At 33.9% G+C, this 15,913-nt stretch overlaps 1 protein-coding gene across 24 annotated transcripts in view; it reads right to left on the bottom strand.

Moving 5' to 3' along the window:
• Positions 1-15,913, bottom strand: part of CEP290 (centrosomal protein 290) — an 87,219-nt gene that overhangs the window by 27,942 nt on the left and 43,364 nt on the right. For all 24 annotated transcript variants that reach the window (XR_011534703.1, XM_008527131.2, XM_070600060.1 and 21 more), the window contains 12 exons: positions 14,545-14,750; positions 13,458-13,609; positions 11,211-11,322; positions 9,475-9,930; positions 8,546-8,710; positions 7,444-7,551; positions 7,185-7,319; positions 5,474-5,740; positions 4,739-4,846; positions 3,904-4,103; positions 1,838-2,051; positions 757-894 (listed from right to left, as the gene is read on the bottom strand). Coding sequence is in view for 23 of the 24 variants with exons in the window: in XM_008527131.2 (XP_008525353.1) it covers positions 757-894; positions 1,838-2,051; positions 3,904-4,103; positions 4,739-4,846; positions 5,474-5,740; positions 7,185-7,319; positions 7,444-7,551; positions 8,546-8,710; positions 9,475-9,930; positions 11,211-11,322; positions 13,458-13,609; positions 14,545-14,750 (2,261 nt within the window). In the remaining variant the exon portion in view is untranslated. The remainder of the gene's footprint in view (positions 1-756; positions 895-1,837; positions 2,052-3,903; positions 4,104-4,738; positions 4,847-5,473; positions 5,741-7,184; positions 7,320-7,443; positions 7,552-8,545; positions 8,711-9,474; positions 9,931-11,210; positions 11,323-13,457; positions 13,610-14,544; positions 14,751-15,913) is intronic.

A 15,913-nucleotide genomic window follows, 5' to 3' on the forward strand; every position in this document is an offset into this window, starting at 1 on the left:
CAACAAGAGATTTAAAAGATGTGAGAAAAATCCAGTCCCTACACAGTTTAACGGTGGTGAGGGGCACACGCAAATAAATCAAGAGTAGATCAAAATTACCAACAAAATAAAACAGATAAAAATAAGTATTTAATTTTACTCAGAATAAACTGTATGAAATTTTGTTTAAAGAAATTTGAAAATCATTATGAAACGTTTTGGGAAAAAAATGTTTAAATCACCAAACCAAATGATCATGTAAGAAAATAATAATACAGTGTCAAAAAGAAAATAACTTCAAAAGAAGCTTCGGAGCCTGGCAGCTCTATAGATTAAATGTCAAGGACTCCATGATTTTCCTAAACTTTCAGGGGAAAAAAGAGGAAAACTGATTAACTCATTCTATAAACTAGCAAAAACTAGATAGAAAATTCTGATAAGGCAAAAGAAAAAAAACAAAACAAAAAAATCTAAACACTTCTCTCACTTGTCGACATAGAAGTAAAAATCCTAAGTAAAATTTTCCTAAATTTAATTCTATTAGGAAGTGTAGCTTAAAATGACCTATCCTTTGCTAAACTTCAAGCTATTAATCAGTGCATGAGTGCAATACAGATACTTATTGTTCAAAACATGTGTATGTATGCATATCTATCTACCTATAATTCATTAGAATAAATCCCCTATTTATTATCAAAATTACTATATATCAAAGTAGATTCTCTTCCAAAGGCAATTATCAGAATTTTTTATATTAATATATGTGTTGATTTTTACCTTTAGCTCTTTAGTATGCCGATCAACAATTTGTTGAACATTGAGATTTGCCTCTTTCTGAGAAGTTGCAGAAATAATGCGTTCTTCAGCTGCTGCTGTCATTTCTGCCCGGAGTTCCAAAAGTGCTCGACTAAGTGCCTAAAAATTACAACATACATAAATTTTCTTTTGAAAAGTTTATATTTTATACCAGCGATATGTAATACAAAAAATAAACAAGTTTTATTACTTTCAACTATTTCCCTAAAATGCTATGTGTTTAACCAAACATAATTCACAAACAACCCAACTTTTTCAAATGAATTTCCTTTAGTAAGTGTACTCAGTACTTTCCAAATTGAGGGTGAGGGTGAGAGTTCATAGCCTCAATAATTTGGGAACTTAGTATTAAATCAAGCAATTTATATCACAGAAACCAGGTATGTTTCAAATATTCAAGGTTTGACATTTATCTAAATTACTTATGAAGCACAAACTTCCATGTGAAATTAATTGAATGTAAATAGACAAGGAAAGTTACAGGATAAGAAAAGGCTTAAAATTTGCCAATAAATTTCACAAGCTAGCATGGAAAAATGGCAGCACCTTCTAAAACAACTGAGTAAATCAAATCTGAGATAAATTAAAAAACTAATAAATCAGATAATCCACCGACCAACTCCTTCTCATAAAACTCTCTCTGTGATCTTCTTCTTTAATCCTTCCCCCTCACTGCCATATCGCCCCCTTAACCCCCAAATTGTTCAATTATCCAAATTGCTCAAAATAGCCTCAGTAGCATGAAATCCCAGTAGAAAAAGAGAAGAAATAATGGAATTAAGAGTTCCCCTTATTTCCTACAGATAACCTACAAATCAGATCAATGACAACATAAAAAGATAAACTGGACTATACCTGCATTTAAAACACCACCAATGAGGCTATTTAAAAGGATTATCTTGAAAGACCCTGCTTAACAGCATAAGATAAGGCTCATACTTTTTATTAGAACAGAGATGTTCACTATCATCTTTTACAAGTCTTCTCTAAAAGCAATCTACCACAGGTAGTTCCTAAATGTTGATAATTTTCTGTTACTTACTTTTTGTTGTTTCTCTTTTAAGGCTAATTGGCTCTTTAGCCGTTCTACTAGATTTTTCATTGTAGTTGTTGGAGCTCTTGAATTTGCTTCTTTTTGAACCTGAAGTTCAGATTTTAAATTCTCTGTCTCCTTTTGTGACTGGGCCAGAAGATACCTTAAATCCTCTACTTCTGCTTTCACTTTTTTCACTTCATCTGCATGGGTTTCTTGGAGACTAATATAAGCAAACATAGGTATTTAATGGAGTGGTTGCTGCAATTAACACTTTGATTGATATAAATTTTATAAAGAGCAAATTATTGGTACTAAGTATCCTTACAACCTAAGTCTTGACTGAAATCAAAAAGAACAGTTCTTCATTCCACTTAATGAGTATTAAACTTAACATAAAATAGACCTTTTTCTTCTAGTTTCTGTCTACTATTTTTGGCAATGATTACATCAAGTAATTTGGTGGCTCTAGACAAATAACACAGACAATGAACAAAACAGTACTTTAAATACTACGTCTCCTGCAAGATGTGACAGCTTCCTCTATGTCAATGGCACTATTGATGTTTTTACTGGATAATTCTTTGTTGGGGGTCGGGGGCTGTCCGGTGCATTCTAAGATGTTTAGCAGCATTGCTTGCTTCTACCCACTAGATGTCAGTAGTACCCCCTAGTTGTGACAATCAAAAATGTCTCCAGATATTACCAAATGTCCCCAGGGAAAAGAAGGAGAGCAAAATTACCTCAGTTGAGAACCACTGCTCTATATTGTCATGTTACAAAAACAAAATATAAACTTTCACAAAAATCACTTGTGCTATTAATTTGTTTCTGGTTCCAAAGCTATCAGTATTATATCCCTATCTATAACTAATATTTATATCTATATATATGGAAGTAGACACAATCAATAGACTTAATTAATTCAATTAATCCCTCTGTTCATTCAGCTTCATAAGTCTGATACTCTGAATTATATCCAGTTCACTGTGCATATGGACATTGTATTAATAAGGTCATCAATATGGAGATTAAAATTATTAAACTTTGATCCATGAGAGGAAGATTGTGTTAAACCATGAACAAGTGTTAAACACTCTGAGACTTATTGCTCTAGCAAAAACTTAAGTCACTTTAAGCAATCATCAAATTGTGAAAATATACGGTTTTACTAAAGCAAACATGCAGAACTATAATTTCCTGAGACACATTAAAATACGTACACCAATGTGCACACAGAGAATAAAAGTATAATTTTAGGCTAACATGAAATGGTAAGGTATAAAACAACTACTCAAGTATTTCATGTGCCAAAAAATAACATACACAAGGTAATTTCAAAGGATGATTATTTTCTACACCCACTCACTTGGGTAAGTGAGTAAAGAATCAAAGTTCTAATAAGAGCTTCCGAGCTGGAATGGAATTATAAGTCAAGTAGTTAAACTTTCTCATTTTTTCAGATACGAAATTGAGGCCCAGACAGATAGTTCTACAATGACGACAAAATATATAACTATAAACCTATTTTAGGTTTAAAAATCTGTATTCTGATAAATTGGTTGAGCAATGTTTGGAATCTCTAAACGAGAGAATAAATGCTATTTATTATGCCTCTATTGTGTGCCAGAAATTGTTGTAGATGTATCAACAAAAGTTTTATATTTACGTTACTCTACTATTTTCAAATTACTTTCATATAACCTTCATATAATCACCCTGAAAGAGCCAGGGTAAGTACTGTCATTTCCATTTTACAGATGATGAAACCTAAGCTTAAAGAGGTTAAAAACAAGATTCTGAACAAGAATCTGGGTTGGCTCTTGAGTCAGACTGACTAGACTCAGACTGCGGCTTTCCCACCTCCTCCTAGGCATGTTACTGAGTCTGTGGCCTAGTTTTCTCCCTGAAAAACGGGGAGAATAATAACCTTTGTCATAAGTAGTCCTGAAGATAAAATAATACGTATATGTAAAGTTTTTAGAACAGCACATGACATAGCAAATGCTTATATTTATCTTCATTATATCATTATTACTATTTGCCTATTTTTACAACACATTTCTAAGACTTACCGTAATTTGGTACTTTCAAATTCTTTGATTTTTAATTCAGTGATTTCTTTTTGTCTCTCTAAATCTTGAGATACTTTTTTCAGTTTGACTAAAAGTGAGGAGAGAGAGTCATCTTGTTCTGCTACTGTCTGTTCCATCTCAGCCAGACGAAGAAAATGCTTGTTGGTGGGAACTGGAGTAGGAGACTGTTTTATTAAATCCTATGAAATACAGATAAATTAGCTATGAGCATGTACAACTCAATGCCATTCTTATTCTCTAATTTTAATTTGGTTTCTCATATGATCAACATATAATATTTAATCTAAAATTTAATGATTTAATAGGCAATGAAGGCTCAAAGACAGGAAATAGAGATCTTATTCTTTGTATTCGTAGTACCTAACAAAGAGCCTACATGCAGTACAGGATCAACAAATGTTGATTGAATTAATAAGCTGGGCTCAAGGATGCTAAGGTTTGCATGTTAGGAGGCGAAAGGTCATTTCACATATACAGAACACAAAGATCAAAAGAGGCAAGCATAAACTCAACTCAGAACATGAAAAGCAGTTAGATATAGGTAAACTTATAAAGAACAGAATTTGGAAAGAAAGACTGAGGTCAGATCTTGGAAGGCTCTGAGTACATGGCTAAGGAATATACACATGACTTCATAGGCAGCAGTGAGCTACTAAAGGATGTGGGTATAAGAATGATCAGAACTGTGGTGTTTTTTAGATTATTCCAGCTACAAAAGGTAGGATGGCTACTACTAAAAGAAAAAAGAGCTAAATTTTCAATTACATGGTCTCAAAAATCAATAAAGAATAGAACCAAGTTCTCAGAATCTTACCCAAGCCGTTTGTTTGAACTTATGGAGTGAACTATCAGCCTGTAGTTCTAATTTATGATGAAGAATACGAAGGTCTTCCTCATGTTTCTTAACAATCTCTCTTTGTTCCTGTTTTACAGCAAAATAAAAACTATGTCTTAAACTACGATTTAGAGAAACTCACATTCTGAAGACCTTAAATATTTCATTATCTTTAATCTCCCAAAATCCCTACGAGATAGGGAAGGAACAATATCTGTATGTCTGTATTTATACCAGTATGAGTTTCCCCTAGTACATGTTCAAGTTGACAAGTCCTGCCTTAGATCACAACTTATTCTTAATACCAGAATAAAATGTATCCATCATCTTTTAACTTGTTTCTAGAAAGTTTTTTAAATGTTAGATTTCCCCCTTAAAGTTCTAACAAATATGGTTTTCACTGATTACTAGTGTGATAGACTTCATCCTAACTTACTGTCTCAATCTTTACCTATAAACTCAATTGATAGCTTTCAAAATCATATGGTTTCCCATGACAGCTAGTCTGGGTTCGGTTGTCCGTAAGAGAAAGATACACACACACAAACTGCCAGTTTTACTGACAGATCTGTAATCCAATCATGTGAAAGTAACAATTCCAAAATAGAATCCTATGAAAGCAAGAAATGAACTACACTTCAGGGCAGAATATTTGGCATTTGACTAAAAAACATGATAATAAATAAAATAGCAAAACAGAACACAATAAAATACCTCTCTGGCTTTTTCCAGAAGACGCTGATACTTCTTTAACACTTCTTCCTTGTGATTTAACCTTGCTTGCATGTTTGCAATGGTCTGATGGGCAATTTTCAATGTGTGATGAGATTTTGGTTCCACCTCTTTTCTGCCAAGCTCAGCTATAAGCTTCTCTCGTTCTGCAGTGGCAGGCAATCGAAGCCTCAGTTCAGTGATTACTTTGTCTCTTGACAGAATATTTTGCTCTGCTGACCATAAAGCAGATTCTTTTTCCTTTAGCTTCTGCAATGATCAAATCATAATAAATTACTAAAGTTTAATTTTCTTTTAAAAATGCTTCGTCTCAATTTGTCAGATTAGATATAAGCAAAAAAAAGAGTTTCACCTTATTTTTCACATCACAGTTATAATAGCCTAATGATATTTAATAAGATTAATTATATTTCTTGTGACAGCAGTTATCTGCATGCATATTTTACTTATAAGATTATCACATGTGTTAGAAATTTCATTGTTATGACGAAAATAAAATTTAATTGAGGTACTTTATTTAGACCTTGCAGTTTTAGAACTAGAAATATGTGGTCATGCTCGATTTAGAAAGGAAATAACTAATCATTCCTTTTACTTCGGTCCATTGACTATCAGAGTCCTGGAAGAGTAATCCATAAAAGTCAGCTATAAAAAGTCACTATAAAAATTGGAACTTTAGTGGCCCAAGTCAACGAACCATTTTATAAAATCTGCAGTTTATTGAAACAAAACAGAGAAAGTACTTACTCTCCAATAGGATTAAGGCAGTTTCTTTTCTTTCTTTCTTTCTTTTTTGTTTTTGCTGAAGAAGATTCACCCTGAGCTAACATCTGTGCCAACCTTCCTCTATTTTGTTTGTGGGTCATCACCACAGCATAGCTGCTGACAAGTGGTGTAGTCTCGCACCTGGGGACTGAACCCAGGCCACTGAGCACTGAACTTATGCACTAGGCCACAGGGCCAATGCCTAAGGCAGATATTTTAAATCAAGTAACTCAGTGGCAATTCATATAAATGACAAATATTACAATTACTGAAGAAAGTCTGTTTCCTCAATTGAGTAAAAATGTACACTTTAATTTGCAAAATTATTTTTAGATGTATTTACAGTTAATATGTTTAAATGTAAACTAAAATAAAAATCATATTCAATTTACATTATTTTCTGTACAAGTTAACAAGGAACACAGATTTGATCCCTATTAGTCAAATTTAAGACCTAAATTAAATTAAGAAATAATTTCTAGCTTACCTTCAAATCCCTTAACCATGCACAAAAAAGCATGAAGCGAAAACTGATTCATAGAGTACACAACATGCACTTCAAAATAAAACATAAAAATAAAGAAGGATGAAAGAAAACAATTCTTGATGATACAATGGAAAGAAACACAATGCTCATAAAGCTACAATCAAATGCTCTTTTTTGGTTCCTTTCATGCTCACTACTGCTGATCAGTGTGCTCAAAAGTAACAAGCAGTGATTAAACGTTTTGTGAATTCAGTTAGCCATATCTGCTGTTCTTTATTGGCTATTACAAACATTACAACATTATGGGAGAGTAGAAAAGCAGAGTGGAATTAGCAACAGATTCATCATCCCATGTTTTGCCTTCATTAAAAAGTATTATTTAGAAAATTCCACAAACATACCCAATAATACACTAATCAAAATGCAATTTCTTTTAATCACCTCTTCTAGTGATTTGCAAGTTGCCCGCGTTTCTAGGATTATGCGAACATTCTCCTTAATTTTTCTTAGAGCAATCTCAAGTTGATTTGGAAGGGGCAAACTCGGGTCTGGCATTGATCCTGTAGCCTCTTCAAACTGTTAAGAAACAGCATTTTTTTTAAAAAAGAAAGCAGTTGCAGCAGTCAGAAGAATATTCATTTTCACAACTGTATGACAAGACATAGTTAAAAACCCCACTTACATTTGAAATCATTCATACCTTTTGTGCTGCGTTTAGTATTTCATTTTGCTGACGGTCAAAAATGTCTAGTTGACGTTCCAGCTCAACTTCTCTTTGATCCCAGGCCATCTGTCTTTCTTCATGAAACTGAAAAAGACAATTTGTTCCAAACACACACACTCTCACCAGGCATCTAACAGGAATTTTACATACATTTTCTTATTTAACCCTTACAACCACCCTCTGAGGTCACTATTCTTATTCTCATTTTATGGAAAAAAAGAAAGCAAGCTCAAAGAGATGAAGTAACTTGCTTAAGATCACAGAGAGAGGCAGACGTGGAGTCAGGATTTCACTTCACCCATTCACCCATCCATCCTTCCATCCAAAACATGTTTAACGATATGTACTATGTGCAAAGCACCATTCTGGGCAATGTGAACATAGCAGTGCACAGGACCAACTCCCTTTCACTATGGACCTTACACACTAGTGAGAGGGAGACAGTCAATAAATAAACAAGTAAGTATGTAATATGCCAGAGGGGGATGAGCACCATAGAGAAAAATGAAGCCAGGTCTATCTATTCAGGGAATCTTGATGATAGGATTTACTGTTGTATACTGGGTGGCTGGTAAGGCTTCACTGATAAGTTAAGACATTTGAGAGAAGACCTGAAGGCAGTGAAAACATAAACAATACAGGTATCTAAGGGAAGAACAATTTAAGTGGAGGGAACAACAAAATTTCTGAGACAAGCAAGCATGTGCTTAGTGAATTTTGTCTGCCTTCAAAGCATATGTGCTTTATTCTACACCAAGCTGTCTTCTCCCACTCCACCAGTGAGAGCCAGCAGAAACTTGTAACCGCAAAAAGCCAAATAACTAATATCAAAATGAAAATTAACTTAGCAAATAAGGTTCCTCATGGATTGTTCCTCTTAAGTTTAAGACTACTATTACAACAACTGAATAAATAAACATGGATTTTTAGAATAGCTTAGAAAACAAGAAACAGAATATTTTATAATACAGTAACAATGGGAGTTATATTCAGTTAGGAGAATGATGTACTCACTAAGGCAATGTTTTTATGTTTAAAATCTTAGCAACAAAACACCAAAATAAATATAAAATAAAACCTTATTCTGCTGCACAATTTCTTCCTCCAGACTGCTTATTGTATGCTCATATTCAGAAATAATATTATTTAAATATTTTATTTCTTCTTTATCCTTGACTAATTCTCGATTTAGTTTAAGCTCTTGAAGACGAAGTTCTTCTATTTTCATATGCCAATCGATTACCTAAAGATTTACAAATTATATATGCAAACGTAAATGCTATATAAATAAATAATATATTTCTCTATTGATCCTAATGACTTTAACTGAAATTAATGGACATTCTATTATAAAGTAAGATATAAGATTATCTTTGGTTTAGCCACATGGCAAAATTTACTTAGAATTTTCATAGACTTTCCTAAGAATATGTATGATCTTAACATAAAACATTCTTCAAATTATGTTTGAATGTATATCTAACTAACATTCATTTTAACTTATTCATTTACTTTCATATATTTGTTGGGCACTTACTTCTAGCCTAGACATAAAATTTAGTTGCAAGATTATTATTTTTTATTTAATCCCTTCCAAATGAGGGTAAAGTAAAATTTCATTAAAAAAATAAATGTGGGCCTACAATTTGTAAATAATTTTAAACAAATAATTATGAAGAGTAGAATTCAACTGATAACCACTATAATGTTTAAGAATAATTATAATTTGTATTTAATTAATATATATGAACTTCTCCAGAGTGTTTAAAACTCTTTGATATTATACAATCTAAGTATTTCTACTAAAATCATTGTTTAGAAGAGTCTCTTTTTATTTTTACAAATAAACATCCCATAGCCGAAACTCCTAATTTATCATATCTACATTAATAAATTATAATTGGAATTTTGGTCATATATTAAGCATTTTTCATACAGGCACATATTAAGAACTTAAAATTATGATGTAGGTCTTTTGGAAATACTGAACTTAAAATCAATGTTTACCTTTTGGGCTCCCCTGGCATCCTTTAAAGTGCTTATTAACTCTTCCAGCCCCTTTAACTTCAATTCCATCTCCAATGTTTTGTTCTCCATACTTCTATGTTCTTGTTGAGAATTTTTCATTTCTTGCATTATCTTAAGTTTGTCATTTTGTAATTGAATCATTGTTTTAGAGAACTTTTCCTGTTGTGCCAAAGGTAAAGCTCCACTGAACTGTCGTCGCAGAGACTGGATTGTTTGGCGCAGATGCTTTGCTCTGTTTCTGCCCTCCAGACGGGCGTAATAGAGGGCCTGTTCTTTCTCATCGAGTTTCTGCTCTAAGCGCAAATTACAGGTCTCGGTCTTCCGCAGTTTAGATGTAACAGACTCCAACTTACCAAGAGCAGCAGCCTCACTAATTTGAAGAGAGACAATGTGTTGGTGCAACTTGGCAATTAGTGCCTTTTCATCAGACTGTGCCTGATATTAAAAAGAATACATATTTGCAGTAAGTTTCAAGTTTCTCCAACAAAACTTATCATGGATTTAAAATCACAAGTTAGTAAAGAAAGTTTAAAACAGTGTAGTACACGAGATCCTACAAAAATCCGCTCTTGCTTTTTTTTTAAAGACTGGCACCTGTGCTAACATCTGTTGCCAATGTTTTCTTTTCCTCCCCAAACCCCCCCCCCCCGACGCCGCCCGGTACATAGTTGTATATTCTAGTTGTGAGTGCCTCTGGTTGGGCTATATGGGACGCCGCCTCAACATGACCAGAGGAGTGGTGCCATGTTCGTGCCCAGGATCCAAACTGGGATCTGTTGGCTGCCGAAGCAGAGAGTGCGAACTTAACCACTTGGCCATGGGGCCAGGCCCTAGCCTTGCTTCACTACAAATTACTAAAAATTTCTAAAAGAAAAAAAACCTAGACAAAACATACTTATAATCCAAATCTGGCATCTAACTAAATAACAGTTGTAATATTACTGTTTTTTGGGTTATTTTGGCGAGGAAGATTGGTCCTGAGTGAACATCTACTGCAATCTTCCTCTTTTTGCTGAGGAAGAGTGACTGCCCTGAGCTAACATCTGTGCCAATCTTCCTCTTTTTGCTTGAGGAAGACTGATTGCCCTGAGCTAACATCTGTGCCAATCTTCGTCTTTTTGCTGAGGAAGACTGATTGCCCTGAGCTAACATCTGTGCCCATCTTCCTCTACTTTTCACATGTGGAACTCTGCCACAGCATAGCTTGATGAGTGGTGTGTAGGTCCACGGCCAGGATCTGAACCTTGATTCCCGGACCGCCAAAGCAGAACATGCAAACACAGCCATGAAGCCACTGGGCCAGCCCCTGCTGGTTTTTTTTTTTTTGAACTTCTATATGTAATAAGTAACAATATTGGTATAACATTAATGTGGACAATTTTTTTTTAATCCTAAAAAAACTTATAATGTGAGGATATGTGAAAAGCTAAATATAAATACAAGAGAAAATACTGTTATGAAAGATTTACTATTTCTCTTCACTGTCTTAACTTTGATCAGCAGCCAGCACAATGCATTTGCAGGCATTTAAATGCTTTTCCGTATTATGAATGGTTTTTCAAATTAAAGAGTTTTCCTAATTAGGTTACAATTAACAAGAATAGTAGCCTCTATTCAATACATCCTCTGATTAAAACTATAAAATCACCCCAAGATCTAATGTGAGTTTAGGAAAATGAAAAGAATCCACATAGCAGATCGAATACTGCACATACCTGATAGTCCAACAGCTGCATCCTGATGGACTCAACTTCCTTTTCTCTGGATTGTTGCTGCGCAGTCAAAATTTCAACTTGCCTTTTGGCAATATCAGAAATCTCTCTCAGTCTAGAAAGTGATAAGATATTTCAGGAATGACTAGGTACATTTTCAAAGTAAATACTAGAATTTTAAAAATTTCTAGAAAAGCCATTGGTTTCCAGCATCTTTTCTTTGTGTGAAATACTAAAGCAAAGTTTCTTAAACTGTTTCATGAAACATAATTCCATGAGAAGCTAACAAGTGTTTTGTAAAAAAATGCCATTCCCAACATCTTTCTCCCTTGAAAATTCATAACATATAGTATCATACTAAATGTTCTGAGAAGTTCTAAAGTAAAAACACATCTCAAACTGCGTATGTACATAGCATTGTCCAAAGGTATATGGCCAAAGAACTCCTCTCCCACACCTTTCTCATAAGACACTAATTATCATAGTTTGGCATAGCATGAATAAGGTATTAAGTAGGTTTATTTGATATAATATTCCAGTTAAGAATACAGAAATTCAAACTTCCTAGGTTCCCTAGGTGGAGTAATGTGTGTTTTGATTTATTTTAAATTTACAAGTTGTCAGAAATGTGGGAAAAAACCCAGATTATACATTTACTACAATTAACCAAAAACAGGGCTAAGTCATTAAATTTCCTATTGGACTACTGTGATAAGATTACACAGGAAAAGTAAAATGCATTTTACTTTGGGCTGCAATAATTTTAGTTCAATGTGACAGATACATTAGGTTTCCTCACTGCCAGTTATACAAGTTTTGATTAATTAAAATATAATAAAATTTGGGCCGGCCCGGTGGCGCAGCGCTTAAGTGCACATGTTCCGCTTCAGCGGCCTGGGGTTCGCAGGTTCAGATCCCGGGTGTGGACATGACACCCTGTGGCAAGCCATGCTGTGGTAGGCATCCCACATATAAAGTTGAGGAAGATGGGCACAGATGTTAGCTCAGGGCCAGTCTTCCTCAGAAAAAAGCGAAGGATTGGCAGCAGTTAGCTCAGGACTAATCTTCCTCGGAAAAAATAAAAATTAAAATAAAATATAATAAAATGAATAATTATAAATCAGTTTATTTATTCTAAAAGATGAGGTCCATGAGGTGAAAGGAAGAATTAAAAAAGGAGTCCTTCATAGTGAAAAGGGCTGGGAATGACTGACAGTCTCAAAAGGACTATCAAGGCTCCAAAAAATGGCTGTAACTGGGGCTGGCCCAGTGGCACAGCGGTTAAGTTCACACTTTCCGCTTCAGTAGCCTGGAGTTCGCCAGTTCGGTTCCCGGGTGCAGACCTCAGCATGGCTTGTCAAGTCATGCTGTGTCAGGTATCCCATATATAAAGTAGAGGAAGATGGGCATGGACATTAGCTCAGCGCCGGTCTTCCTCAGCAAAAAAAGAGGAGGATTGGTGGAAGATGTTAGTTCAGGGCTAATCTTCCTCAAAAAAAAAAAAAAGGCTTTAACTTTATGGGTAAGCCATAAAACCTTTTTTACTATTTGTGCTTGACAGATCAACTCAGGATCCTTAATACTTTCTACTGAAGTAACATAAATGACAAAGAGAGTGAGTACACAGCATCCACCTGGCACATAGTATTTACCCCTTACATCTATTTTCTGTTCTAGACTAATAAACTGTTTCTACAAGTAAAACAAAAATAACAATGCTACTTCAGGGTTTTTAAATGTAATTATATGAGTTAATACATGTTTAATACCTAGCACAAGACATAGTAGATAATAAATGTAAATTGAATCAAAATCTGAATTTTTCATCAGATTTTTATAGCAAGCTTATGAGACAGGTAGAAAAGGTACTATTACTCCCTCAATAAAGTGAAGAAATTCAAGTTTAAATAAATTAAATGGCCACCATTATTGCCTCCAAAAAAAATTAGTATGTTGAAGAACTAGACCTTATAGGGTCTTGATTTCAAGTTCAGTACTTTCTGCAATATTATCCTTGGACTCTGAAAAATGAATCTGGACAAGTGAATCTTAGAAGTTATTTCTTCTTCAATATTATTATTTACACTCTTTAAAAATCAATCTTAATATTTTTTAATCCTGTTCTTATGAAAAGAAACCTGTATCAAGTGCCACTAAAAATATTACCCCTAAACCACAGTAATTAGGTTTCTTAAAGACAAATTAGAGTAGCTGCATCTACAAATGACTAAAACCTTTGCAGGCACTTACTTTGACACTTCAACTTTTAGTTCCATTTCATGCTTTTCTAATTCTAGAATCCGTTGCCTATCAGCATCACTTACGGTCTTGCTCACACTATCAGCTAATTCATCTCTTAACATCTGTTCCACCTTCTGCGCTTCCAAGTTGATTTTGGTGAGCTAAGAAAAGGTAACAGAAAGCTCAGAAACATCAGTTTTTGGCAAGGTTTTCCTTTTAATTTAGCTTTTAGTGTACTGCCGTCCTCTTTACTTTTATTAGTTCAGATACTGAACTCGGTGTGAAGTATTAAGAATAGATTGAAGAGGGTAAAGAGAGAGACAGGAACAAATTATAAAACTCTGGTTACATGCCAATGCACCAAAAGTCAATCCTATTAGGCAATCACAATCTAATAATATTTGAATCTCTGACAGTCTTAATTTGCTTGGATTGCAATATACTCATGGTATTTCACTTCAAGTATATCATCTATAAATAAATCTAAATGAGTTAAAATCTTATTAATATATATTTAGCAACTGTTAAAATTAACAAAATGACGTACATGCTTTGAAAAATATATAATTCTCAAGGTAAACAAACAAGGGTGCTACTTCAACATAAATTGTTGAATATTTTCAAACTATATTTACTGCCAGCTAATTTAATAATTCTGACCATATCAAAAAAGTCTAAAAGCTCCTCTTTGAATGCAAAGTTCCTGAGAGCAGAGACTACTGTGTATTTAGTTTCCTATATAACCTCAGCCCCCAAACAGTGTCTGGCATTAACAGGTACTCAATAAACATTTGTTAAACGAATGGATAGTAGTGGAAAGCAACTCCTTTCTTAAGCAAATAACATCTTTTTGTACATTAAGTCTAATAATATAATGCTGGTGAGAAATAAGCACGTATTCACTGATATATGTGCTTTCTATTTAAACACTTCAGATTTAAAAATATATCTTTCTTCATTTATCCATTACACGAAACACAAGCACTATATTAATATGCTACTTCAGAGATACCAACAAACCTCTTCCAATAATACAATGTCTACCATGACTAATTCTTTACTCTCGAATTGTATGATAAAAATTATGGTATCAAACCTCAGCAAATTTAGTTTCCAATTCAAAATTACGTTCTTCCATTTGCTTTAATGAAGTCCTCATGTGTTCGTACATTTTTTGAGAATGTTCAGCCCGCTGCCTTTCGTTTAATTCCTTCATCTCCAGCATAGTGATTTTTTTGGAAATAGAGACAATCTCACTGTTGGTTATTGATTTCTTTGCCTTATCCATGTTAGATTCATTTCCTATGTGCAACAATACTTAAGTCAATCTCATGCTGTTAGTATCAAAGTTATAGCCTAGATAATTTAGACACTGTATATAAGGAACTATGGTTCCATGGAAAACACATGAGCCTTTCAACTATGACAGACCTGGGTTCCAGTCTTACTCTGTTACTTGCTGTCTGTACGCTGCCTATCCTGTTTAATCTCACTGGAACTCATATTTTTCCCCAATCAAATGGTAATAAAAATTATTCCTCATAGGATTATTGAAATAACAATGTAAAAGATGCAGAGTAGGGGATGTCACATGTAGAGAATCAAAACAGAGGGTAAATAAATATATTTTGTTAACTGAAAGGCGATAAACTGTCTAAGAAGTAATACAGTGAGGCAACACTACTTTGTGCATATAAGTGCAATAACTTTATTTTTAAAGCCTCAGAGTCAAGCTGAAAAGTAAAACCTAAAACCATATGATTTAGGGATTTCACCAAATATCTTCTTTAACAATAAATATTATTTGGCCTTTGTCTACATCTAATATCAAATATTTTAAATTCTCTTATTAGTTATTAATCCAAATCTGATAGACATAGTAGCATGACTTCTCTTTGTACACAAAAGTCTGTGGTTAAATGAAAAGAGAAGAAAAAACCCTCCAATTTGTCATGAAAAGGCATCATGTAGGACCGTCATTACTTAGTCATTTGTTGAGGAGAAAACCTAATACTTTTACTTTGTCTAACAGGCATGCTCCAGGAAAAAAAAAATTTGGTAAAAGTGTTTTATTTTTTAGAGAATCAATCATATGTTCAGGGAAATCAATTATTTTAAGGAAGTAAGCAATGATCACTTTGTAAACAGTCTTTTAAAACACCAATAATGCCCTCTCCTATTTCTAGCTTCACAAGCTCGAGTTTTATAACCAAGTTTCCTCAAAGAAACATGTATTTTTTGAAAACAAACAAACAAAAAATCTGTTCTGGTGTCTGCCTCGGTTTTAAGAAGTACTTCATTTTGTTCTGTATGCATCTTTAAATAGACCATTTTAGAAGAGCTGCTGCAAGCAGTGATCAAGAAACTAACAGTTAAGAGATCACTGAAAGCAGCGGAAAGTGTTAGTAAACAAGTCCATAACGGAATAGAGACTCATTCAGGCAACCGTAAGCACCATGAAAGAA

The sequence above is a fragment of the Equus przewalskii genome, chromosome 29 (assembly GCF_037783145.1).
Source record: "Equus przewalskii isolate Varuska chromosome 29, EquPr2, whole genome shotgun sequence".
In the NCBI taxonomy this organism is placed as follows: Eukaryota; Metazoa; Chordata; class Mammalia; order Perissodactyla; family Equidae; genus Equus; species Equus przewalskii.